Source organism: Engystomops pustulosus, chromosome 8 (genome assembly GCF_040894005.1).
Source record: "Engystomops pustulosus chromosome 8, aEngPut4.maternal, whole genome shotgun sequence".
Taxonomy (NCBI): Eukaryota; Metazoa; Chordata; class Amphibia; order Anura; family Leptodactylidae; genus Engystomops; species Engystomops pustulosus.
The window spans coordinates 21,121,450-21,145,140 of NC_092418.1; the positions used below are offsets into that span (position 1 = coordinate 21,121,450).

The following is a 23,691-nucleotide window of genomic DNA, read 5'->3' on the forward strand; positions in this document are numbered from 1 at the left end:
CTCTAATCATGTGGATACTTGGTACAACCCCTTTAAGCTCTTGGACCCCCCACCACACATACTTCATACAGTTACGGACTGAGTTTACCATGCAGTACAGGTTACTCATCCCTACATGTATTGTAAAGCAAAGCTGCAGTGTAAAGCATGGCGGGGGGAGGGGATGGGGTCTCAGGCTATGGAAAGCAGCTGATGGATTATGACCACAGACCTAATTGTCTGGGTGCAATATTTTACATACTTCAGGATATTAGACATGGAAGCACTGACACCCCTGCCCCTGTGAGCAATGCTCCCATACACAAATCTACTACTTACTTTTGACCTTGAACATGGGTGGCACTTATGTTTTCGGTGCCTGCAGCCACCACTAGGGGGAGCTCACAGAATGTGTAACATTATAGCTCTTTGTAAGACAAAGAGCTTCACCCACCCCAATGCTATAACATGTTTGGGAGGGGAAGAAAGACTGTATGCAAATGAACCCAAGGAGCTTCAGGTCCCATTAACAATTATAGAGCCCCTCAGGCTCATTTGCATACACTTCATCGTGGTGGTAGAGGCCCTTTTACTTATGTACAAAGGGACACAGTGATTAAAAATATATAAACTGAAAAGTCAAAACTGTGAAAGAAACCCATTTCTATGATCCAATTAGCAGATTGTTGTAGACAGAACCACAGGCTAGAAATGTTCTGATCTGGTAGATGAAAAAGGGGTAAAGTTCCATGTTCAGGATCATCTTCTGAGACATCTCTAGGACTGGTATGTGGTCCGGTTCATACATATATATTTTAACAGTATAACCACATATTTGACAAGTAAACATTTCACCAGCAGATAAGGGAAGCAGCGCCAGAATTAGAGGAGTGAGCAGTATCAGCAGGACATTGTAAGGCAAGGGAAGCAGTAACCCTGAGCTGCAGGGGGAGGGATAAGATGAGGAAATTTATCAACATACATCTAAAAGTTTTACTTTCTTGATATGATAACTGAGGTCTCCTGTCTATTACCTCATCAGCCAGAGAATCCTGTCCATGAAGTAGCCATCACCCTGCCAGGACCTTATGATGGTATTGACGAATATAAGATCAAGGTCCTGGCAGGGTGATTGCTCATGGACAGATAGAGATCACATGACCCTCCATCTGCCGCCATTTTATGAACAGGAATCTCTGGCTGATGAGGTAAAAGACAGGAGGCTTCACGTTAAGCGGAGCAGAACATTAGTAGATGTATATAAGTAAATTACCTCATACACGACACAATACATGAGGTAAAGTGGCCAACCCCTTTAATATCTAGATCTGGGGGAAAAGAATCATGGTGCGTTCTGACGCAGGCGTTTTCATGTAACTCTGCGTTTGCTTTGAAGAGTGATATAAAAACGCATGTGTCAGATCTCACGCTCCATCAATGTCACTTCTGGATTTCAAGGAGTGCAGCGGGTGCCACTAATACTCAATGATTATCAGCCTTCTCCACTTGAGAGAACATCATAATCACCGAATCTGACCCCAAGGGTGGTGGCGTTTCAAACCCGTGGACTGCTTAAAAACGGACCAAAACGCCATGTGTGGCATCACCCTAAGGGTGCAGTCACACGTCGCTTCTAACGCCAGCTGAAGAGAGATTTGCCTAATTAAACAGCTGTTAACACTTGAGTTTACAAAACACAAATGTTAACAATGCGTTAATGGTCACATTTTGTAAACTCAATTGTTGACAGATGTTTAACTAGGCAAATCTCTTTTCAGCTGTCGCATCACATTTTTAAACGCATGCGATAGAAGCGATGTGTGACCGCACCCTTACAGGACTTAAAAGTGATGACCAAGCTATTTTAAATTGAGGCAAATTTCAGTACATTCCTCTGTTGTGCTGCACCAAAATATCAGTGTCCACTCTGACTGAAAAAAGGACACTAACTATGCAAAATATTTAACTGAAATCAATATCAATCTACACAGAAATTGCTCCCCCATAAAGCTATGAAACTATTCAGCTCCTCCTGCTCTATAACATGCTGCCTGCAGATTGTACATAGTGTCCTATCTGCACAGCTCATCCTTCTCTATAATATGCTGCCTGTGGATTGCACATAATGCCCTATCTGCATTCAGCATGTTATAGAGCAGGAGAAAACAGAGCAGATAGGACACCCTGCATAAATATACTACCTGCACACAGAACACTAAGGTCTGCTCAGCCACTCTTGCTCTATAATATGCCATCTATTGAGCACCCCCTATCAATGCAGTAAAGCCCAACTTTCTTCACTTTTCTTAAAAAGACGACTTTTCAGAATCAGCAGCAATGACCAATAGCCGTGTGCGGCAGACTCTTAGCCCCTTGGCCTCACGAGCCACGGTCCTGGGGGGTTGTAAGGAACAAAACTACAGGGTAAAAATTTCAGTAATTTATCGATTTTAAGCAATACTTTATATACAATTAAAAAAAAAAAACATGCATAGTCCAGCATACAATGTCCAAAAAAACCCAGCATCTTCATAACAAAACAACAAAAAAAGAAGAGGAAAAAGGGAGGGGGGGGGGGGAGGGGAAAAGAAAAAACCCAGAACACTGAAGTTTTAATACCATGTACACTTTTACTCAGCATGAAAATAGCTGCTGTCAAGACAGTATTCCCACCCCTTCCCTGCCAGAGGGACGCAATCGCCTCTCCCACCTGACAGCAAAGTGGCTGACAATGTCATAGGTTAAGAAATGCTCCTGGTCGCGCCTCCTACCATTCTGTACAATGATTCAGTCTCTTTTTTTGTGTTTTTTCCCAGCGCCTAAAAATGGGGGGAAGGAAACAGCACGGATTTCCACTCTGATTTGCTCGGATTTTCAATTCCCGAAGAAGTGTTACTTATTACACAGTTCCAAAGTTTGAAAGGAGAAGCCATATTCCATGACAAGCCCCAAACCTTTACAAAACCAAAACTGAAAATAAAATAAAAAAAATAATTATAATAAAATAAAGGGGAGAAATATTTCTATAGGAGGGTGAAATCGGATTGCACGATTTCGGACTCTGTACATGGGGATGGAGAGGAATCGGTGGGGGGGGGGGGGGGGGGGGGATGGGAACGTTTGGTGGAAGAGCGTTCTTCTGTCTGGGGTCGCCAGAAAGACCAAGAAAAAGTAAAGTATAAACCATGAGAGTTTTTCTCGTTTTTTTTATACAGCATCCTTCACCCAAACCCCTCCCCTTATTTAAATTTTTTTTTACAAAATGACCCACAAAAAAAATTCCCAGATTGGAACAAGATTAATGGTAGTTACAAGTGGCAGAAGTGACCCCCCCCTCCCTCCAACTTTGTTTTAGGCTCTCGTAGCTGCAGGAGAACACCCCCGGATAAGACAAGTCCTCAAAAAAAAAAAAATTATATCATTACACACATCAGCGTAATTAAAAGAGTTCACCCCTTCACTGCCAGACGCAAGACCGCACCAATCTGGCAGAGAAGGAGCCGGTATATATCCCACTCTATATATAGAGTGAGGATGGAAGAAGGGTAGTTCCTCTATCGCACCTGGGCCGGTTGCCCCCTCCCCCCCCCCCGCTCGCGGTGGTAGTTTTGACATCTCGAGGCGGTAAATTTTGGGCCGTCGGGCCGGAGAGCGAAATAAAAGGAAAAAAACAAAACAAAAACAAAATACATAAAACTTAAAAATTCCCCGATACACAAATAGGTTCAGTTGTGTTGAAAACTCAGAGCAGCCACTGACAATGCAAGAGAAAGGTGAAGGCGGTGCTCAGCAGCGCTCTGCCATCCTCTACGACACTGCCGGCTTTGAAATCTGGCAAGTGGGCGGCGGTCTCAGTCCAGACTGAGGCCCTGTGTCCCTGATGTGCAGACCAGCAATGAGTAGGCAAATAAAAATTAAAACAAAGTGTCCGTTAAAAGGGATGGAAGGAATGGGAGGGATAGATATTTATATATTTATATTTATATATAACAAATGTGGGGGGACAGAGAGAAAGGGAACCCCCTTCCGCTCCCCCATTGCAGTTCTCTAGTTCGCTGCCATTTTTTCTCTTTTGTGGATGCTACAATCCCTCGACAAACTTTTCCAAGGTGTCCCCTGAAGTATCTCCAACAAGAGACAAGTCATTTGTGAGGGCCCCACGGTTGGGGGGGTTGAGTTGGGGAAGCATGGCGCTCTGTTCGGGGTTTCCCAGGTGGCCCTGGTCTAAGGAGGTTCCTATTGAAGCTGCCAGGCCGGGGTGAGGCGAGCCCGTCTGCGGGGAGACGTGGTGGGGAGAAGGCTGCGGCTGTACACGAGGTGAAGGGCTGGAATGTGGCGGCTGGGACTGCGGGCGGGGGGACTGGACGGGGGCGGGCGAGCGCACCTGATTGCTCAGGGAGGTTGCGATCTGTTGGCCAGGGGGAAGGTGAGTATTCGGGGGCTGGCCCGTCAGGAGGTGCTGCTGAGGACTCATGGGATTAGGCTGCCCGCCGGAAGCGATCTGCTGCTTGAGCTGCTGCTGAATCCGCAAGGCTTGCTGAAGGCTTGGCGGCGTCCCATCCGTGCCCAATCCTTGCTGTGCCATCTGCGGGATCTGCCCCATAGGTCCGCTCTGAATGGAGAGGTGTTGCATCCGTTGTTGCTGTAGAGCTTGCTGAGATTGCGGGTATCCTCCTTGCGGCTGCTGGAACTGCGCGTGAGCTGCCATCCCGCCCGCCATCCCTGCTCCGCTCTGCTGCTGTTGCTGCTGCATTATTTGCCGCCGTAACATTTCTCGATACTGTGGGTTCATATTTGCTAAACTGGGATTGTGACCTGAATTCATGAGGCCGATGCCCTGGCTCTGCGGGTTCATTCCTGGCTGTTGTTGAGGAACGTTGGGCCTCTGCACGCCAACTTGCATGGGATTCATGTTCTGCAGCCCTGGCTGAGGATGCATGCCAGGCTGCTGCGGTGGCTGCTGCGGTGCCTGCTGGGGCTGCATGCCGGGCTGATTGGCCGCATATTTTGCAGTTCTTTGCTTGATAAAAGCAGCCATTAACTGGGGGTTGGACTTCAAGATATTGAGCACCTGTTGCTGCTGCTGGGGAGAGCTGGGAGACTTGAGGGTGCGGAGAAGGTCTTGCAAAGCATTGGGCGATATGTTGCGCGGCTGCTGCTGCGGAACTCCTTGCATTCGAGGCCCCGCCACGGCTTGCTGGGCAGCAGTCATTTGCATCACGGCTGGACGCTGGATATTTTGCTGTAATTGAGTCTGTTGAGGCATTGGATTCGTAGACCACTGTCCGGGCTGCATGCCTGTCATGATGGGAGGGGGATTGATCGGACCGGGCCGTGGCACAGTCATACCCATTTGCTGTAATGAGTTTACATTTGCAACAGTTGGATTCACCATGCCAGGGCGTACGCTGGGCATGCCCTCAATATTTGTAACCCGATAGAGCTGCTGCTGTTGTTGCGCCTCCAGCTCTATCTGACGGGCGGCTGCAACTGCAGCTGGGGGCGGCTGCACAGTAGGTTGGGGAGGAACTACAGGCAATGAATTTGTAGGCTTTCCCTGCGATGCCACATTGGTAGGCTGAGTCCTGGCCACACTAGGGAAGCCTGGAGAGGCCATTCCTCCAGGAGAAGGCTGAGGGGCAGGCTGCGGAGTCTGTGGAGTACTGGGCTGTTGTGTGGGCGTTCCAGGAGTTGCAGGCGTAGGGGAAGGTAGAGGCTGTTGAGGAACAGTTCGTGTGTTCATAGTCGCCATCCGCCGCCTCATGAGCTGGGCCTGCTGCAGCCGGTGTTGTATCTGCTGCTGCCGCAGCTTCTGTTTGATGTTGAGACAGAAGGGAACAGGGCACTTGTTCTCCTGGCAGTGTTTTGCGTGGTAGCAACACAATGCAATAAGCTGCTTGCAGACAGGACACCCTCCGTTCGTTTTGCGCTTGCAACCCTTTGTATGCTGGACAACTCTCTTCATCTTCTGACACGAAGGAAGCGAGCAGTTGGCATTGCGACACTGGCAGGCGTGTACCAATGACTGGATGCAGCGCTGGATACTGAGGCGCCGCGATTCCTGCGGGCTCTTAGACTGCGCTTCTCCTTGACTATTGCTCTCGTCGTCCAGACCCAGGCCCCATTTGACCATCTTGTGCTCATGGTTCTTGCAGTTGTAGCAGTTCACACACAGATCATAATCCTGAAAAGAAATACAGAAAGGGTTAAGACCGTTGCAGCAAACGCAAAGCGCCACAATACTCCACGATTTACTAGTGGACACACTTACCTCACATACAGTACAATGCCAGCGTGTCTCCACATGGTTCTTGCATTCGTTGCAGGTGTACACAAACCGGTCTTGTCCCTGTGTGTGCAGCTCCACCAACATACACAGCGTGGACCACTTGGAGCGACGGAGTGAGGAGAATTCCCAGTGCTTGTCCCGGGCCAGGGTCAGGAACGCGTCTCGTCCATCCATCAAATCGCAGCTTAGAAGTGGATCAGGATCCACAATAGGTGGAAGGGAGTTGATTACTGGACCCGCATAGAAGTGGATGACAAAAAACACCTGCAAAATAAATCACAAAATAATGACTGCAGGTACTAGGAATACAATGAAAATAGGTTGTGCTCCTTCCCTTCAGGCCCTGTACCATGCATACAATAAATCAGCTGAGAGTTCCTTTAAAACCCTTGCACATGGCAAGACAGAAGGGGCTGTGTGCAATTTAAGGATCAGTGGGGGTCCCTCTATCACACACGAGACATAAGACCAACCCTGGCATTAAGTACAAATTGACTTCTAAGTAGCATTGAATTCTTACCTCTTTATGCTTCTCCATGGTTGCATACAGTTTCTGGCTCAGATCGTTGCACACGTTGGGCATGCTAGTTTTCTTCTTGTTTGCCCGGCTCATACTGCTTTTATTCTTATTCGTCTTTTTGTTGTTTTTCTTCTTGGCGTTCTTGCTGTCTCCCTGGCAGCCCTGCAGTGTCAGAAGTCACCATTAATAGTCATATAGATGACACATAACTCTATATGAGGTTAATACCATGCACTCAGCAGCTTACCTCTGGGATCTCACATGCGGCCGTGCTCTCCTCCTTTTTCCTCTCTTCTTCCTCCTGCTCCAGCTCTTTGATGCTTTCTTCCAGTACATTGGGCCAGAAGTCCCCTTCAAAATATGGAAGCTCCTTGGCACTGGTGAGACGGTCCTCTGTGGCCTGCTTAAATATGTCCTGTACGGCAACATGCAGCAAGACTTGTTAAGAAGCTGTGGTTAATAAAGGGATTTTCCAAAACAAAACCCCCATTATATCATAATTTAACATGAGGGAGTCAGAGTTGACATAAGGAGAAAGGTCCCAAATATGGAAAGCCCCCCCCCCCCCCCCCCCCCTATGGAATGCACCATACTTTACCTTATAGTCATGTATAATACGTTCTGCAAAGGCTTTGTCCAGCATCTTTTTGTACCACTCCTGTAAACGTTTAGGCTTGGGAATTTTCTGGTCGGGTGGGTGACAGTGAAAGATATAATCATCTCCCTCACTAGGAGGACAGGCCCAGATATGTCCCGTGACATAGCTGAATGATAGAAAAATAGGGGAGTTATAACAGAAATCAGTCTACATCTCATAGTAATACGCTGAATAACTGGATTGTCTGGACTATCAAAGCATTTCAATATATCATTATGTACCAGGGTTAAAGTGATATCATAGAACTAGGATTTGATTTCTCTAAATTACTAGCGATAGGACCTGTGGGACCCGTAAGAATTGAAGGGCCTTAAGCGCAGGGAAGTTTTCCTTGTACTGTGGCACATACTGACTATATAGAGAACTACAACCATCTGCCATCACTGTAGTGAGAATGAGGAGTTACCCAAGTTTCTTCACATATTCCAGATAGCCAATGAGTATCTCATGGTACACAGCTGTCCGGAGGCTCCGCGGCCGGAAGAAGTGAATACTGTCCAGGTATGAGATGTAGACGCGTCTGTAGAAAGACAAAGTTGAGACTCCTTGTAATCTCTGTAAACCTCAATCCTACGGAGAGCACAAATCCATTATATGCAGCCACAGGTTACCTAGTGTTGGGGAGCGGGCAATCGGAGCCATATTCTTGCACATGCATGCCGAAAAAACACACGTCCACTCCATCAATCTCCTCAAAGGCAAAAAGTGCCTTAGTACGGTAAGGAAAGGACTCCGGCATCTCGCCCGTATCTACAAATCTTAAGTAAAACAAGAGATCAAGACAATGTCAATATACAGAATCCATAACGGACAATACATTATAACTGGGTGCACAAACATTTTTATACCTGGATTTCATGCCAGGTTTGACTTCCACCGTCTTATCAGAACTGGCCACCACCCTGACCGAAACCTCTCCTGCTTCAGGATGATTCTGCCTCCGAAGGAACTTATTTACACGGTCCTCAAGATGACTTCCTAGTCGAGTTGTTTGGAGCCCTGAAGAACAGAACATCATCCATGTAGAGGGTGCAGCACAGGAATCAGCAATGTCCATGCACTAGTCACCATTATAGTTACTAGGGAGACACTTACTCTTTGCACAAAACTTGTTCTCCTTCCGTGCCCTTCCAGTTTTCTTCAAACAGTTATCACAGACAAATCTTTGAGGAGAAGGATAGAAGAACACATCAAACCACTGGCTAAAAATGCAGACACTAGAATACTAGAGATTTTGCCAAGCCCTCTGACTATCTACTGTATTTCTTCCAGAATCTTTCCCGATGGCAAACCAGGTATGTTGGACGTCTACTACTCCCCTCTCCCCACTCATAACACACACTCATACAAAGCAGAGTATGCACGTGTCAGGAGAGGGAGTAGTTACCGGAATGAGCATTTGGCTAAAATAACTGCATACATGGGCTGGCATTACATGTTATTATGGTCAGAGGAGCATGGGAAGACATGAACTTACCCAGATGGCCAAATAATGTCGTAGTGTAGCACACAAATCTGATGCATCTTCCTCCCACATTCTTTACAATCCACAAACCTGGAGAAAACAGAGCAAAAAGGGGAATGTAAAAGCTGCAGAGGAAGTATGAGATAGACTCCAATCTGCAGGAGGGACACTCACGGCTCAGGATCCAGCATGTCATTCTTCTTTTTCTCAAACTGATCTTTAGAGATTGTCCTAAAGAAAAGAAAAAAAAAAAATGAGTCCCTTATCCCACCCAGCATATTAGCTGGATATCACCCAAGTTGGATCAGGAGTGGAGAAATGGAGACAAAATCACTTACGTTTGAGGCTGGGCAGGATCTTCTCCTAGAGTTACGTTGTCCCCCTGAATCTCAGTGAAACACTTTTCACAGAAGTGATATCTAACATGGGAAACAATGAAATTTTCATTATGAATAAAATACTAACAGGTATCCAGGATTCGGATAAGACACATTTACATCACATTTCTGGGTGTTGAACCTCAAATGGCCATTATGTTCCCTATGAACCTGATCAGGGACATTGTCCCTGTGAAAGTAAATGGTAGTCATAGTCATAGTTAAACTGCTTTTGGCTGGGTCACTGTCAATAGGACCCCAAATCTGTGTGGGGTTTGGACAACTGGTGGTCAGTTATCGCTGGCTTATATTGAGGAAAAGCCAGGAACAGAAAATCCTGATCACCCCTTGTAGGAGCAACCCAAAGCGGTTGTCTAGAGGTTATGGACTCAGAAAATCTGTAACCGTATCAAACACATGAACAGAAAGCAATGCACATACAAGGCCTGGAAAAGACCTGGCCCTTCACGTTACCTGTTCTGATAGCTGAAGTAAGCAGCATCCCGAGGGATTGTACATAGCTGCTTCCCGTAACAGCACAAGGTCTGTGGTGAAAACTCAAACTGAGAAGAAAAAGACAACATGTTCAGTAAGATCAGATTATTTCTCCATCACCTAAATAGAGTCAGAAATCGGCGTCTCACCTTCCGCCCACAGCAGTAGCCCAGTGACTGCATAACAGGGTCGATCTCCTGCTCAAACACCTCGGCGAGTTTAGTGCAGTACTTGTAAACACGGGACGTCTTGCGGTTATAGAGCCAGGCGTTGTTGAACATGAGCCACACATCATCCACATACTGCCACGGCTCTTGGTACTGTCCCGTATCAAGCTTCCGCTTTATAGTGGATAAGTCCATGGGGTTCTTCACAATATCGAAATAATCCTGGAACAAATAGCATTGGAGTGTTAGTATGTGGACTCGGGATCTACCATGTAATCCATCTCCATTACAAAAGGAAGCATCAATCACAATGGATGATGGAGCCATAATCAGGTTCCATTAACATTGAGTCCGGTTACTCACTGGTATGCCGAGCAACTGGGGATCCACCGGCTGTCGGAAAGGCAATGACTCTGGATCTTGCCGATATAGTGCTTCAAGGGTAGGCATCAGGGCTTGGCGCAGCTCCTCCGGCTTAAATACTGAAATAGAAGAATTCCACATTAAAATAGTTTGCACATATAAAAATAAAATTATATATAACGAATTATTATTGGCACATACTCTTTTTTCGTGGTTGAAAAGGCGACGTGGACGGAGGGGTAGTGTTATTACTTGCATTCTCCTCCTCTTCCTTGACTTCTGCTTTTACCTCCGGCTTCTTTTCCTCAACTTCCATTGGTTCTGGTTTTGTTTCTGTTCCTTCGGCCGGTGCTTCCTTTACCTGAGTGGGGACCTCTGCTTCCACCTATAAAAGTATAATTAAGTAAAATATTAAGTAAATTAAAGTCAAATATCTGCAAGAATGATTCTACATCCCTTTAAAAGGATATCTACTTAGATTTCAATTCTGAGCACTAGAGTCTATCCTCTGGGGCAGGAGGGCACAATCTTGCTTACCTTGCTTACCTCTGTTTTGGGCTCCACTGGGTTGTCACAGGGGTCTGGCTCTTCGACTTTGATTTCTTGTTTGACATCAGCCACTGGATGATCAGGGGCCGATTGGTTGTCGGTGCTGGCCACCGAGGCAGGTGTAGGCACACGGTTGTCAACACTTGCAGCTGCCTGAGAAAGCTGCAAACACAAGCAATAAGCCTTTACTAGAAGCCGATTAGCGTATAATACACTAACTACAAGATGTTCAATACACACAGCGACCCATATAAACCATTATATACTCACAGGAGTGCCAGGGGCAGCCGCATGCACAGAGGTTGGTTGCAGCAGAGATGGCTGTGGGGTGGGCACAGATTGGCTGGGCACAGGTGTAGGAGGCTTTGGAGTGAGCTGAGCCTGAGCAGCCGCCTGCACTGTTGGGGTGCTCGGTGTCTGCATGGCATTAGGAACAGAGCCAGGTGTGGGAGCTGGGGTCTGTCCAGCGGGTGGCAGCGGAGTGGAAGGCTGGGCCGGTGCTGCTGGCTGTGGTGGGGTCATGCCGGTTGGTGTTGGGTGCTGAACAGGAGGCATACCAGCAGCGGCAGCCGTGACTGCAGGAGGCGTCTGATGAGGGGCCTGATGGAGGGGAGACTGGGAGAGGGCCGGCCTTGGAAGCTGACTGGTTTGGGGGCCCAGTATATTCATGGAGTTGCTTATGGGCAAAGATGCAGTTGGTGCTTGTCCCTGCTGAAGAAATGAAAAAGCATATTATTAAGATTCAGTCCCAATTTCAACCCATTAACTAAGCCAAAGGAAAAAAATAAAAATATGTGATTTGAGCCTTTTACCTGTGACACGGCGGCCGCTGCTCCTGTTTGCCCCAGGGTCACTCCTAAGCCAGCATTATTGGTCTGAAACTGTCCTTGTTGCATGAACTGATTCTGAGTCTGTGCTGGACCCATCATATTATTGCCATGTGCACCCATCATGGTCTGTGGCTGGGACATACGGGAAGGAGACATGGCCATCTATAGAAAGAAATAACCAGCAGAGACTTAGTACAAATCCTTTAGAAACCTGCCCGAGCATATTGTGCCCTGTTGCATTAGTTACTTACCGCTGGCACAGATCCCATGTTGTTCATTTGCGTGGGGTGGTTGAGCGGGGATGCAGCACGAGGTCCCATCGGAGCAGGAGGTATCTGTACATTTCCGATGGGCATGTTATTAAACTGGTTCATTCCTAGAGAAAAAGAAGGGCAAACTTTTATAGAAGAAAAACTTTGTGTTATGCACAGAGCATGTAGATACACAAACCTAAAAATCAAAGAAATTTTAGGGTGCTGTTAGGTCTTCTTACCTGAAGGCAGCTGCATCCTGTTCATGGGAACCGGAGACATCGGGAGGGGGCCATCTGGGGGGGGGGGGGAAATATAAAAGCCGATAAGCAATCTTGATTCTAAAAATCTTGGGTGTGCCAGGTCAATCTTGTCTTCAATACAGGTTTATAGACTCCCTGGAACTTACTGGCTGGCCGGACAGGCTGTGCTTGGCCAAGAGCTGCCGCAGCTGTCTGTGGAAGAGCTGGGGCCTGAGTACCAGGTGTCTGGAGAGGAGTCTGGTTACCCAGAATGCCTTGTTTCTGCAAACGCGACCTTCGTTTCTCTTCTAGTTCCTTCTGGATTTTGTAGATTTTTTCGGCAAGCAAGTGGTAATATTCATCCTGGATGGCAGACACAAGAGTAAATACCACAAATTGCAAAATTGGCATTTTTAAAATGCACCCATCAGGGATGTATGACAGCTCCTCAGGGTGGAGACCACTCCTTTAACCTGCAGAACATTCTCCAAGTCACTACAGTACAGCCCAATTTACTTTACAGTTACCTGCGCGGATGGTCGCAAGGGGCATCTCAGAGCAGGTAACACACAACTTTGGTTAATATAGTTGGGCCGTGCTGCAGGTACCTACCTCAGTTTCAGTAGTTGTACCTCCAATCATTGTATTGTTATAACATATGCCACTTATCTACAATTATTTGCTCTGCATGATCCATCACATACCCTGCTGTTGGCCGACTCGTACATGTCGCCCTCCACTTTGCGGGCGTAAGCCACCAGGTTTTCCATTCGCCGGTCTTTCAGGGCTGCAGGGTCAGGTGTAGGGAAGATTGCTTGGACTCTGTAAAAGGGAAGAAAACAGATATTCTATGGGGCACATGTATCATTTGTTTTCTATGGCCACTTTTTAAAGTTGGCTGAAGTCGAGATAATATAGCAGTGCTTTGTAGCTTTCCAAATTTGCCGTTGTGATGCATATATTTTTTTTCTTTGTCTCTCTTTTGCCTTTTTATTTTTATGGAACTAAACATGGAGTCAGTTGTACTTCGCTTTACACCTAAAAAGTCTCTAATTTGCTCAAAAAAAAGTTGTAAAACAAAGAAAACCACTCATTGGAAAGATACATTAACCAGGTCGCGACCGCCCGCCGTGTATTGACGGCGGCGGTCGCGTTCCGATGCATGGAGAGGGCTCGCGGGCCGAGCCCTCTCCATAGCCGGTAAGTCTCTGCTGCATATTGCAGCAAAGGCTTACCGGTAACACCCGCGATCGGTGCCGGCACCGATCGCGGGTGTTTTCTTGCAGAACGCCGCCGGCATGCGCCGCCATCTTGCCGAGGATCGCCGCTCCCCGTGACGTCATCGGGGAGCGGCGATCCGTTGCCATGGTAGCTTCGGGTCTCACGAAGACCCGAAGCTACTTCGGGTTAACCCATTCATTACAATGTGCTATCAGCACATTGTAATGTATGAGGAGCAAAATCCCCATATACTGCCATACTGTAGTATGGCAGTATATGGTAGGATCGATCAGACTACCTAGGGTTAAAGTACCTGAAAAATAGTAAAAATAAAAATTAAAAAAAAAGTTAAAAAAACTGATATAAATATAAATAAACAGTAAAAATCATAAACACATTAGATATCGCCGCGTCCGAAAATGCCTGATCTATCAAAATATAACAACGTTTTTTTCACTGTGTTTAACCCCGCGTCCAAAGTCAAAACTGGCACTTTTTTGCCATTTAAAATTTTTTTTTTAAATTCTATAAAAAGTGATCAAAAGGTCGTACAGTCCTAAAAATAATATCATTGAAAACATCATCAAAAGTCGCAAAAGATGACACCACCCTCAACTCCATACACCAAAGTATGAAAAAGTTATAAGCACAAGAAGACGGCAAAAAAAAAAAAAAAAAAATTTGTTCATGAGGTATTAATTTTTGTAAATGTATGAAAACATTATAAAACCTATACAAATTTGGTATCCCTGTAATCGTACTGACCCAAAGAATAAAGTAGACATGTCATTTGTGGCGTGAAGTGAAAGCCGTAATATCCAAGCTCACAAGAATACGACACAAATGCGTTTTTCACCATTTTCACTGCATTTGGAATTTTTTTCCCGCTTCCCAGTACATGGCATGGAATATTTAATACCATCACTATGAAGTGCAATTTGTTACGCAAAAAACGAGCCGTCACACAGCTTTTTACGTGTAAAAATAAAAAAGTTATAGATTTTTGAAGGTGGGGAATGAAAAATGGAAATGAAAAAACGGGAAAGGGCCCGGTCCTTAACTGGTTAAGGAACACTGCAACAAACACCCACCCGCCCCAAAAAAAATAAAATAAATAAAAGTACAGAAAAAGACAAGTCAAAATAAAAATCCAAGTCCCTCCGAGAGTCTGTTATCAGAACATATAGTAATATTAGGGTTCCCATAGCCTACTTACAATTTGTGGACCAGATGGTTTCGGAGGTCCTGGGTCACATGCTCATGCCAGGCTTTCCTAACCCCTGTTGTAGATGGCGGTGCCGCTGTAGGCATTGTACCCAAGTTGCCAACAGCGCTGGGATTGTTACCATCGCTCAAAAGGGAGCTGCCACAGGAAAAAAAAAAAACATTTAGGCCAAGTTAATTTTTTTTGTACATACATAGATAAGACATTAAAACCTCCTTGTGGTCACAATACAATACAGCCAGTAGATTTAAGCTGTAAAGTTTTGGTAACTTACTTTGTATTTGCCAGGGCATTGGGAAGAGAAGCTTCATTGATCAGGTTAGTCTGTTGTTCAGTCGCCATCCCACCGGCAGAGAGGTTTATCTGATTCCCACCTACACGGCCAAGGAAAACCCATTTAGTTACAGGAGAAGATTCTTACGGGTCTACAGGCTCACAGTCTTGACACTTACTCATTGTATTGATGCCGCGTATCTGCTGATGAACTTGAGACTGCGCCTGCTGCTGCCCAGGGCCCTGAGACTGGTTACCATAAGGAAGACCCAGCGCAGCGTACGCCCTCTGCATGGAGCTGGGATCAATAGGATTGGGGCTGCTGAGGGACGGAGCGGTTTGTTGGGTTCCACCTCCCGCCCCAATGGGATTCTGCACCCCACTGGAAGGCGATCCGAGAATAGCTGAAGATAACAGAGGCACATTAGTCTCTTGTAGGACATCATCATCCGTGTATGCAGACCACTATGTAATACTTCATGGTGACTATTAAGAGACCGGATACTCACGCTGCTGGTTCCTTTTGTCGCTGGCGTTCTTCAAGGGGAGGCACACAGGACAGTCATGCCGCGTACAGTTCTTCCAGTGGGAAATTATTTGTCTTGAGGAAGCGCAGTGAGCGACTAGGGAGAGAATGAGAACACATAGGTAAGAACTGTACTCTGCTACGAGAAAAACAAACTCATGCGACGCCTTGAGTGGAGACCCCATACCTTGGCAAGCTTTCCCGGCCTGACAGTGCGTCATATGATTGAGCACGTTCTTCATAGTGCGGCAGTGGGGCAGGGCACAGTCTCGCATCTCGCCGTTGGTTTGCTCGCGCCGTTGACACTTGTGGGCATGCAGCAAGAGAACCAGCTGCTGCTGGATGAGTTTTCGTTTCTCAGGGTCGGCAGTGGGGCCGGTTCCCATAGATGGTGTAGCGCCAATGCCAACTTGCTGAACTTGCGCTTGCAAAGGAGACTGCAAAACAGAGAAAACAAACGTCAAATCACATTCCCGATATTCAGGCCGCAGATACCAGGTGAACTCTTACAACTTACCATGTTGGGAACATTGGCGACCGGTGAGCTTTTCATATCAGACGGGAAGGGGGGAAGGCTATTTGCCATGGGAGGCTTGTTGGGAAGCTGAGGATTGATCCCCTGGGCTCGTATTTGCTGCCCAAAAGGGCCGTTGTTGCCTTGGAGTCCCATCTATGGGAGAGAAATGCACAAACATGAGAACATGTGAATATCTGGAGGTGGCCGCCATGATGTGCTGACCCATATAGTGGCACCACTGACTTTACACAATATGTAAGAGGTGGAGAGGGGTGCTACATTTTTAGATCTAAAATACAGACAAGAATAATGGGCAGCAATCATAACCTAGCAAGGCACCTCTGCAGTCATTGCTTGGATGGTAGCACCCTGGTACCAGTTACTACAGCCCCCTTATTATTGGGATTATTGGGGGACCCACAAGTCAGCCCCTCCAGTAGCAGAAAGTAATGACAAATTCTCTCACTATACCAGACCTCCATACAGGAATGTATGGGGAGCTGTGGGCCAGCTCAACCCAAACCAGAGAGGGGGGATTAGATTAGCGCCAAGACTCCTTTCATCTCTCCGCAGAGAAGAGGGAAGGTGCCGCAGCCCAGACCAGAAACATTTCACAAACTGCTAAGCAAATAGAAGGTGTTACACGTCAGCGCCGCTCTATGCCCTGAAGAGCCGAGCCCATCTACACATCCATTACAAAGCGGCGGCACCAGGGGGAGAAGGTCCCTGGCTATGACACTTTTTGGACAGGATAATATCTATGCAGAGGTGCGATCTTCACATACATTTAATAAGCTTCATTCACATATTTTTTTGGATCGAGGGAAATCAATTAAAAAAATGCAGATTATCTTTTACAGGTCAAAATGGAATTGGGCGGTTTAACCCCTTAGCAACTTGGACACTTTGCACCTTCCTGACAAGGCCCAGTTTTTCAGATCTGCCCTGGCTGCATTCAGACGTCTGCTGGAGGACGAATATACGGCCGTATAAGCCTCCCCCCATAGGCCCGCATTGGGCACATGGCGCAGTATGGAGCGGTACGGTGCAGCATATGTGCGACACTGTACCTGGGGAAAACATAGGACATGTCCTATCTTTTCCCAGAATACAGTGTCATGCAGCATGTTTCTCTATGGAGAGGGGCGGTACGGTATGGAGGGCACGCGTTCATGTGAATTTAGCCTAAGTGGTTATAACTTCGGAACACTAACCTATCCAGGGGATTTTGAGACTTCGTGTTATTTGAACAATTTGGGTGGTAGGTTTTGTGTTTAATTATGAAAGAAATTTGGCAATGATCTCACATTTGTTTCTACTTTTCATTAAAAAAAAAAAATGCAAAAATCATACTTTTGGATGGACCTGCTTGGGATCCAAGTTACTTTGAGAAGCCAAAATAGTGAAACCTGATAAATTATCCCATTTTAGAAACTACACCCTCAACGCTTCAAAACAACTTTTATGCAGTTTGTTAAGCTTTTCATTGTTTCCGGGGCCAAAAACAAATTCAGGTGTAATTTTGAAATTTAAAGGGGTTTTTTTTGTGTAATGAATGTATTTTTTTTTTAAAAATACTAAAAACGATCCACAAAAGTTTGATAGACAATTTCTCCTGAGTCTGACAACACCCAATTTGTGGTGGTAACCTGCTGTATGGGCACACGTCAGGGTGCTGAAGGGAGCAGATTTGCATTCTCACTTATTTAAGGCTATATAATAATTTATTTAGCGGGTATACGTCAGCCGCGATGGAGGAGATGGGGTGACCCCCTTCCCTCTCCGTAGAGATCCATGGTGCACGGCCCGTAACACGTGGAAAAGATCCGTATGGTGATACGGAGCGGCAACATATCGCTCTGTCCGGCCATTGCCAGTCTATGGGGGACATATGTGCGGCCATACGCTCCCCCTGCGGTCGTGTGAATCTAAGGGCTTATTATCTGGGAAATTACATGTACTTTAAAAATACTTAATTTTCATGGGTCTTTAAGCTCATTGATGAGATTTTTCAGTTGACAGAGCTGGTTGAGGGTTTTTTTTTTTTTTTTTTTAAGCGACGACTTTTCAGCAAAACCATTTCTTTTAATCACTTTCAGTGAAAGTATTTGAAGAAAATATAAAAAAATTTAAAACAACTTGCCAAAAATTTGATAACGCCGTTCACTGAGCGGGTCCTATAAGGTTTCAGATTTATTGTGCAGATCGTAAGGACGCGGCCGTACCAAATATGTGGGGGTTTTGCGATTTTTTAAAAAACTTTATTAGGTGTGTATTGGAAATAGCCTCTCACTCATATTGAGCTAACACTGTCATACAGATGTATTGTACTGTATTATGTAACACACTGTGCCTGCTCAATAGGTTACAGCCCGCTCCTGCCTGGAGGCAGGGCAGCACGCAGCTCCTGGGCACTTGTAGGACCCTGGGTCTGACATTGGAGGTTATGATCCAGTGACTATGACATGTAAGGGGTCAACAACCGCAGTCGGAGGAATTTTTGATCAGGGCGTTAAAGGTGGACGTTAGCTATAATATACAGCTAAAACCCGCAGCTTCTGGCCTCAGCTGCGCCTGGGAGCGGATGCCACAAGCAGAATGTAATAGTATGGCACAGGTTCAGTCACTGCCCCTTGTGCCTTCTTATGTAAAGAGGGGTTAAAGGCAATGGCCCTATGGTAAAACAACTGTCAGAGGGAAGAAAAAGATTTAGAGGGACACTAGAAAGCCGGTGATGACCTTCCTATAGGCGACACTATAGATACCATTCTCTTCCTATCAGAGGAGGGTTAATCTGCATTGGTAAGATATGAACTACCGCACCACATGCAGAAAGCACAAGAGCCATTACTAACCTATGTACCACTTTAGGTGGCTCAGAATTGGTTTAATGCGTCACCATTTAAAAGGGATTTTTCATTCAGGTCACTTTTTGTGCAGAGGACTTTCCTCTATACTAGAAAGAAGTCTCAGCCCCATTATAGTCGCTATTCAACGGATAAAGCCATTTGGTTGCGCTTTCTCCACTGTATATGCTCCGTTGTAAAAGAACAGATGAAAGGTGTAAGGTTTGGGTGTCAGACCCCCCACAAAGCACGTACCAGTCACCTATTCTGAGAGTATGAAAAGGGAGAGCAGAAACCCCCTTAAAATAAAGTTATGTAGTGTTTTGTTACTTCAATTTACAGTCCAATCTAGAACATGCAGAATAGCACTAATGGAGGTCAACACCGAGGATAGTAAAGGCGCAGTCACACGTTCACGCGCTCCACCAGCTGGAGAGAAATTTGCCAAATTAAACAGCTGTTAACAATCACATTTATAAATTGCAACTGTTAACATCATGTTAACACACGTGTTAACATATTTTGTGCGTTCAAGCATTAACATTTGTGTTTTGTAAACAGCTGTTCCATTAGGCAAATCTCTCTTCAGCGGTTGCAATGCGTTTTTAAGCACCTGTGTGACTGCGTCCTAAAGAACAGGAGGTTGCATTTCATTTTTAATCTTCTCTTAGCAACAGGTTCTTCCGGATCACACTCCCGAGCTCTGCATTTGTAGGTCCAAGGGGATCGGTAGTATTGGCCATGGTGAGAGACAAATACACGCTGCCTGCATCCAACAGGCCCAACACCAATCTGATTTATGAAGTCTGTGTACAATCCAATGACTATGTTACGAGCATCCAATGAAAGATGATGTATATAAGGTTTTATAATGTTGAAAACAATAACCATGAAGTGACTGCTGGAGCACTGTGATGCCATATACTGGAGGCACGTGACAGGACTGACGATATTTCAGCGGCTCTAATGGGAACACACAAGAAACAACATAATCCCCCACTAGGGTTTTGGCAATGGCCAGTTCTCCACGGAGTGTATCCGTGTGGGGAGTTGGGTCCATCCTCCAGTGGAAAGCTAAAACTTTACGGCTACTTTTAGACCGATCTAAAGTCCATAGCTGTAATAGACAATATAAAAGTTGCACCTACCTTGGCCATGGGTCCCGGCTGGCTGGTAGGCATTCCTGCGTGGGTCGGCATACTCGCCGTCCCTTGGGTTAATGTTTCGGCGAGAACGCTCCCGGGGTTCGCTTGCATGGCAGGTGAACTGTACTGTAAACCTGCGCCCCGACCTCTGTTTGCAGGTCCCAATGAGCCGTTTAGTACCTGTCCCTGCGTCGGCTGGGCTTGGTTCATTAGTGTGTGCCCGGAGTTGTTATTCAACAATGCTTGATGCCCTTGGTTAAAGTTGGAGTTCATGCACATACCCGCAGATCCCTGTTGAACAGGACTGCCCGCCACCATGCCAACTTGCTTTTGAGACTGTGATGTGGGAACAGACGGACCAGGGGTGCCAGCTTGAGGCTTGTTTAATCCAGATGGAGAATTTGCAGCCAGTCCTTGGTTGAGGGGACTCTTGTTGAGGCCTCCCAGGTTGCCAAGGCCAGGGCTGTTCTGCTGGCCTTGAGCTCCCATAGTTTGTTGTACGGGGCTACCAGAGCCCCCTCTCCCCATTCCGAGTCCAGGATTCCCGCCGCGTAGCAGATCTGAAAGCGGCTTGTTTTGGGAAGATGCATCTTGTCCTAGTCCTCCGCCAGTGTTCAAGAGCCCCAGATCTCCATTAGGAATCAACTCATCTGGAAGGTCATTTTCCAAGTCGAAGAATGAAAAATCTGGAAAGAAAAGAAAATGCATGAGTAACGAGTAAGTGCCCGATCACATATTACAGTATACACAAGTCTCAAGAAGTTATGGCCAACATAAGTGCAGAACACACGTCCTGGACCCCCAGCATCCACTTCTCGGGTCTCTATGTAGTAGCAGCTCATTCACAATAATAGGGAGGCCTGCAGTTCCTTTCATAGTTACACAATGCACAGGGAAGATTTAAAAGGAAACCGACCACCAGGATGAAGGATTGTAAACCAAGCACACAGTCATTCTGGTGTGCGCCCCCTCTGGCAGGATCTGCTCTTCTCCAAGCTTCCCATTCCCTCGTTTTTAAAAGACGTTAACAATTATGCAAACGAGCCTGAAACTCTCAGGCTCATTTGCATAATTCTCAAGCTAAGAGAAGAGCAGGTCCTGCCATAGGGGGCACACACCAATATATCAGTGTGCTTGGTTTACAATCCTTCATCCTGGTGGTAGATTTCCTTTAAAAAGTGGTTGCTCAGAGGATGAAAACCGTGGCTTCTTTATTTCCAAACATAGCACCAGACCAGGGTTTATGCTGGTATTACAGCTCTGCTGTATAGAGATGAATGGAGATTAGGTGAAATACCAGGAACTACACATGATCAGGAGGAGAGCACTTTTTGGGAGAAAGCAGCCATGTTTTGCAACCTCCAGACAACCCCTTTAATAGGGGATAGGATTGTAATGAATAAGACGACTTTAATCCAGCACGTGGCGAGCGGTAAAGTTAGGGTTGTGACAATTGTACGGCAATTACAAGCCAAGTTGTACAGCTGCGGCAAGCTGCGTAACACCACATTATAACATGCAAGCAGATCAAAGAGCCGAAAACATCGCCCCCACTTGTGCGACAAGGAAGACGCTCCGAGGAAATGGCAGCGCGCCAGCCCAGGGATCCTTCATTACACGGGACTCTTCTAGTAGACTGCACAGGATGGGTCTAGAGCGTCTAACACAATTCCCTAAATTATGCAGGATTAACATTCAGATTTGGGTTAGGAGGGTAAACTCCACCAAAGGATGGGGATGGGACACTCAATGTAACTACTCAATGTATAATCTTCATTAGAGGATCTCTGGCTGACGACAAACATTTAAGGGGCTCGTCTAGGAGTTGCAAAAAGGAGACCAGCCAAATCTAAAACTGACCATGTATCATATGGATAGGTGACCATTTTTAACATTCACAAAACCCTTTAAGAAGGTCCAGCCCATGCAGATCTGTCAAACACCCACTCCGAATACAGAGACCACAGACCATTCGTTCCGACCCGGGTTAATCATTTCACCCTCCACTTCTTCAGACGTAAACTTTGGGACAGACGCAGCAGGCTGCATGTTACTCCTGGCCGCCGCTCTACACTTGCCAGAAATTACATAAGCCTCAGTGGTTACTAATGTCAGGGTTGTGTACATTAAAACGATCTGCCATTAATAGGATCATGATCATAATATCAACCTGCGAGCGCTACGTCCCTAATCCCAAATCAAACCCTGAGATTAAGAACCACAAGAGCGGGAGGGGAGATTAAGGAACCGCAACTCTATAGTCAAGACGAGGCGTCCGACATCTGAGCATGAAATGGACAATTCAAACGCAAAGAACAGGTCTGAGTGTATGATAGCACTACAACTCCCAGCATGTCCTCATAGCTGCAGGTAACAAATGCCTATACAGGGCCAACTATTTAAAGGGGTTGTCCGGCTATTGAAAAGCTTAGCATTGTAGTCTCCACTCTATACCAAGTGTAGCGTCGTAATCAGAGCATCGCAGCCACTTCAGGGAGCCAACTGATAGGAGTGTAAGGTGTAGGACCCCCTCATACCGATATGGACCACCTATTCTAAGGTTATACAAAAAAAGTTTAGAAAAAGTTTAACTAGACATCACAAATGTTAGAAATGCACAACAAGCAAAGCGTGACTCAAATCTATGAAAAGCCATAAACCATGAATAGCTGTCCAGGAAAAAGCTATCCCAACTGATGTCCACTAAAAACATGCATGCTCAGCCAAGTGTGCAGGTTAATGAACGTGGCGGGAGGTGTAATAAGTCATGCTGGTGAACAACCTCCTGAGTATATAGGATAGATCTGCTATATACCCAGCATACATGGTAATATAACGTGCCTGGGCAGTGGACTGTAGTAGCCGGCACATCGCCCTGCAGTTCACTAGTCCTGGGATCAAATCCAACCAGGGACACCTAAGCATGGAGTCTCCTATGGCTTCCTAGGAGATCTGGAAGTCAACCGCGCTGCAGAATAGGTTGGCGATACATCAGCAATTACAAAATGGTCACAACACTGAAGACGACCGAGCCTGTACATTCAGATGAGAGGACAATGGACACAGAGCGGAAGTTACAATTTCTCCAAAATTCTGACTTCCGGTAAAATCATCCAGCGATTGTAGGGATCACTACAGAGTTAAAAGGCAGACTCTAACAAAGCCCCCCATGCGTGCATTACAATTGCACAACACCCCTTCCCCACAGTCCTAAAAACTTCTGAATGAGGGGGGGGGGGGGAGAAAGTTGCAAGTTAACCACAAAGCCTTGCGGAGTATAGTATCTCTCCTCACTTCCTGAGCTGCCATTAAATCATCGGCTCTTGAAGGAACCAGACGCGATGACCTCAGGAAACTTACAAAGGTGAATTAGGGATAAGGCATGAGGGTTGCATGTAACCCCTTCGCGCTGTATATTTCTTGGCAGCCGGCGCCTGGAAACAAAGGAACTCGAGTTTAATATTCCTTGTGGAAATATGCAATAACCAGTCGCTTTATTGGAGGAGCTTAAAAGCCAGAAAATCAAAGTTCTGGGAGAACACGTTTCATCCAACATTGGGGGGATTCCTTGTTTATTTTTCCAATTATCCAATTCCCTCAGCAAATCACCAAAAAGTTACAGTCCTACCATATACTCTCCCCCCCCCCCGTCCCCCCCTCAGCACAAAACCCACGTGCGCCGGGCCTACGACTAGTAAACTACAAAACTCTCCAGCATCTCTGTGTCCTGATGTTATTGATGGCAGGAACAGG

The 23,691-nt window shown here is 46.2% G+C and overlaps 1 protein-coding gene across 3 annotated transcripts in view; it reads right to left on the minus strand.

Annotated features, from left to right (window-relative positions):
- Positions 1-2,802: 2,802 nt before the first annotated feature.
- Positions 2,803-23,691, minus strand: part of CREBBP (CREB binding protein) — a 29,398-nt gene continuing 8,509 nt past the window's right edge. The window contains exons 2-31 of one of the 3 annotated variants that reach the window (XM_072120159.1): positions 19,942-20,624; positions 15,948-16,100; positions 15,618-15,867; positions 15,414-15,527; positions 15,084-15,308; positions 14,906-15,005; positions 14,623-14,769; positions 12,890-13,007; positions 12,353-12,548; positions 12,186-12,239; positions 11,944-12,068; positions 11,675-11,854; positions 11,133-11,570; positions 10,851-11,024; positions 10,515-10,698; positions 10,314-10,432; positions 9,933-10,172; positions 9,763-9,851; positions 9,250-9,330; positions 9,086-9,142; positions 8,924-9,001; positions 8,542-8,609; positions 8,295-8,445; positions 8,058-8,204; positions 7,853-7,966; positions 7,387-7,552; positions 7,036-7,203; positions 6,789-6,950; positions 6,251-6,532; positions 2,803-6,163 (exon numbers count right to left, since the gene is read on the minus strand). In XM_072120159.1, the coding sequence (XP_071976260.1) occupies positions 4,061-6,163; positions 6,251-6,532; positions 6,789-6,950; positions 7,036-7,203; positions 7,387-7,552; positions 7,853-7,966; positions 8,058-8,204; positions 8,295-8,445; positions 8,542-8,609; positions 8,924-9,001; positions 9,086-9,142; positions 9,250-9,330; positions 9,763-9,851; positions 9,933-10,172; positions 10,314-10,432; positions 10,515-10,698; positions 10,851-11,024; positions 11,133-11,570; positions 11,675-11,854; positions 11,944-12,068; positions 12,186-12,239; positions 12,353-12,548; positions 12,890-13,007; positions 14,623-14,769; positions 14,906-15,005; positions 15,084-15,308; positions 15,414-15,527; positions 15,618-15,867; positions 15,948-16,100; positions 19,942-20,624 (7,166 nt within the window). In that variant the 3' untranslated portion in view covers positions 2,803-4,060. Of the gene's footprint in view, positions 6,164-6,250; positions 6,533-6,788; positions 6,951-7,035; positions 7,204-7,386; positions 7,553-7,852; positions 7,967-8,057; positions 8,205-8,294; positions 8,446-8,541; positions 8,610-8,923; positions 9,002-9,085; positions 9,143-9,249; positions 9,331-9,762; positions 9,852-9,932; positions 10,173-10,313; positions 10,433-10,514; positions 10,699-10,850; positions 11,025-11,132; positions 11,574-11,674; positions 11,855-11,943; positions 12,069-12,185; positions 12,240-12,352; positions 12,549-12,889; positions 13,008-14,622; positions 14,770-14,905; positions 15,006-15,083; positions 15,309-15,413; positions 15,528-15,617; positions 15,868-15,947; positions 16,101-19,941; positions 20,625-23,691 lie in introns of all 3 variants that reach the window. The other 2 variants (XM_072120161.1, XM_072120158.1) reach the window with 2 other exon arrangements.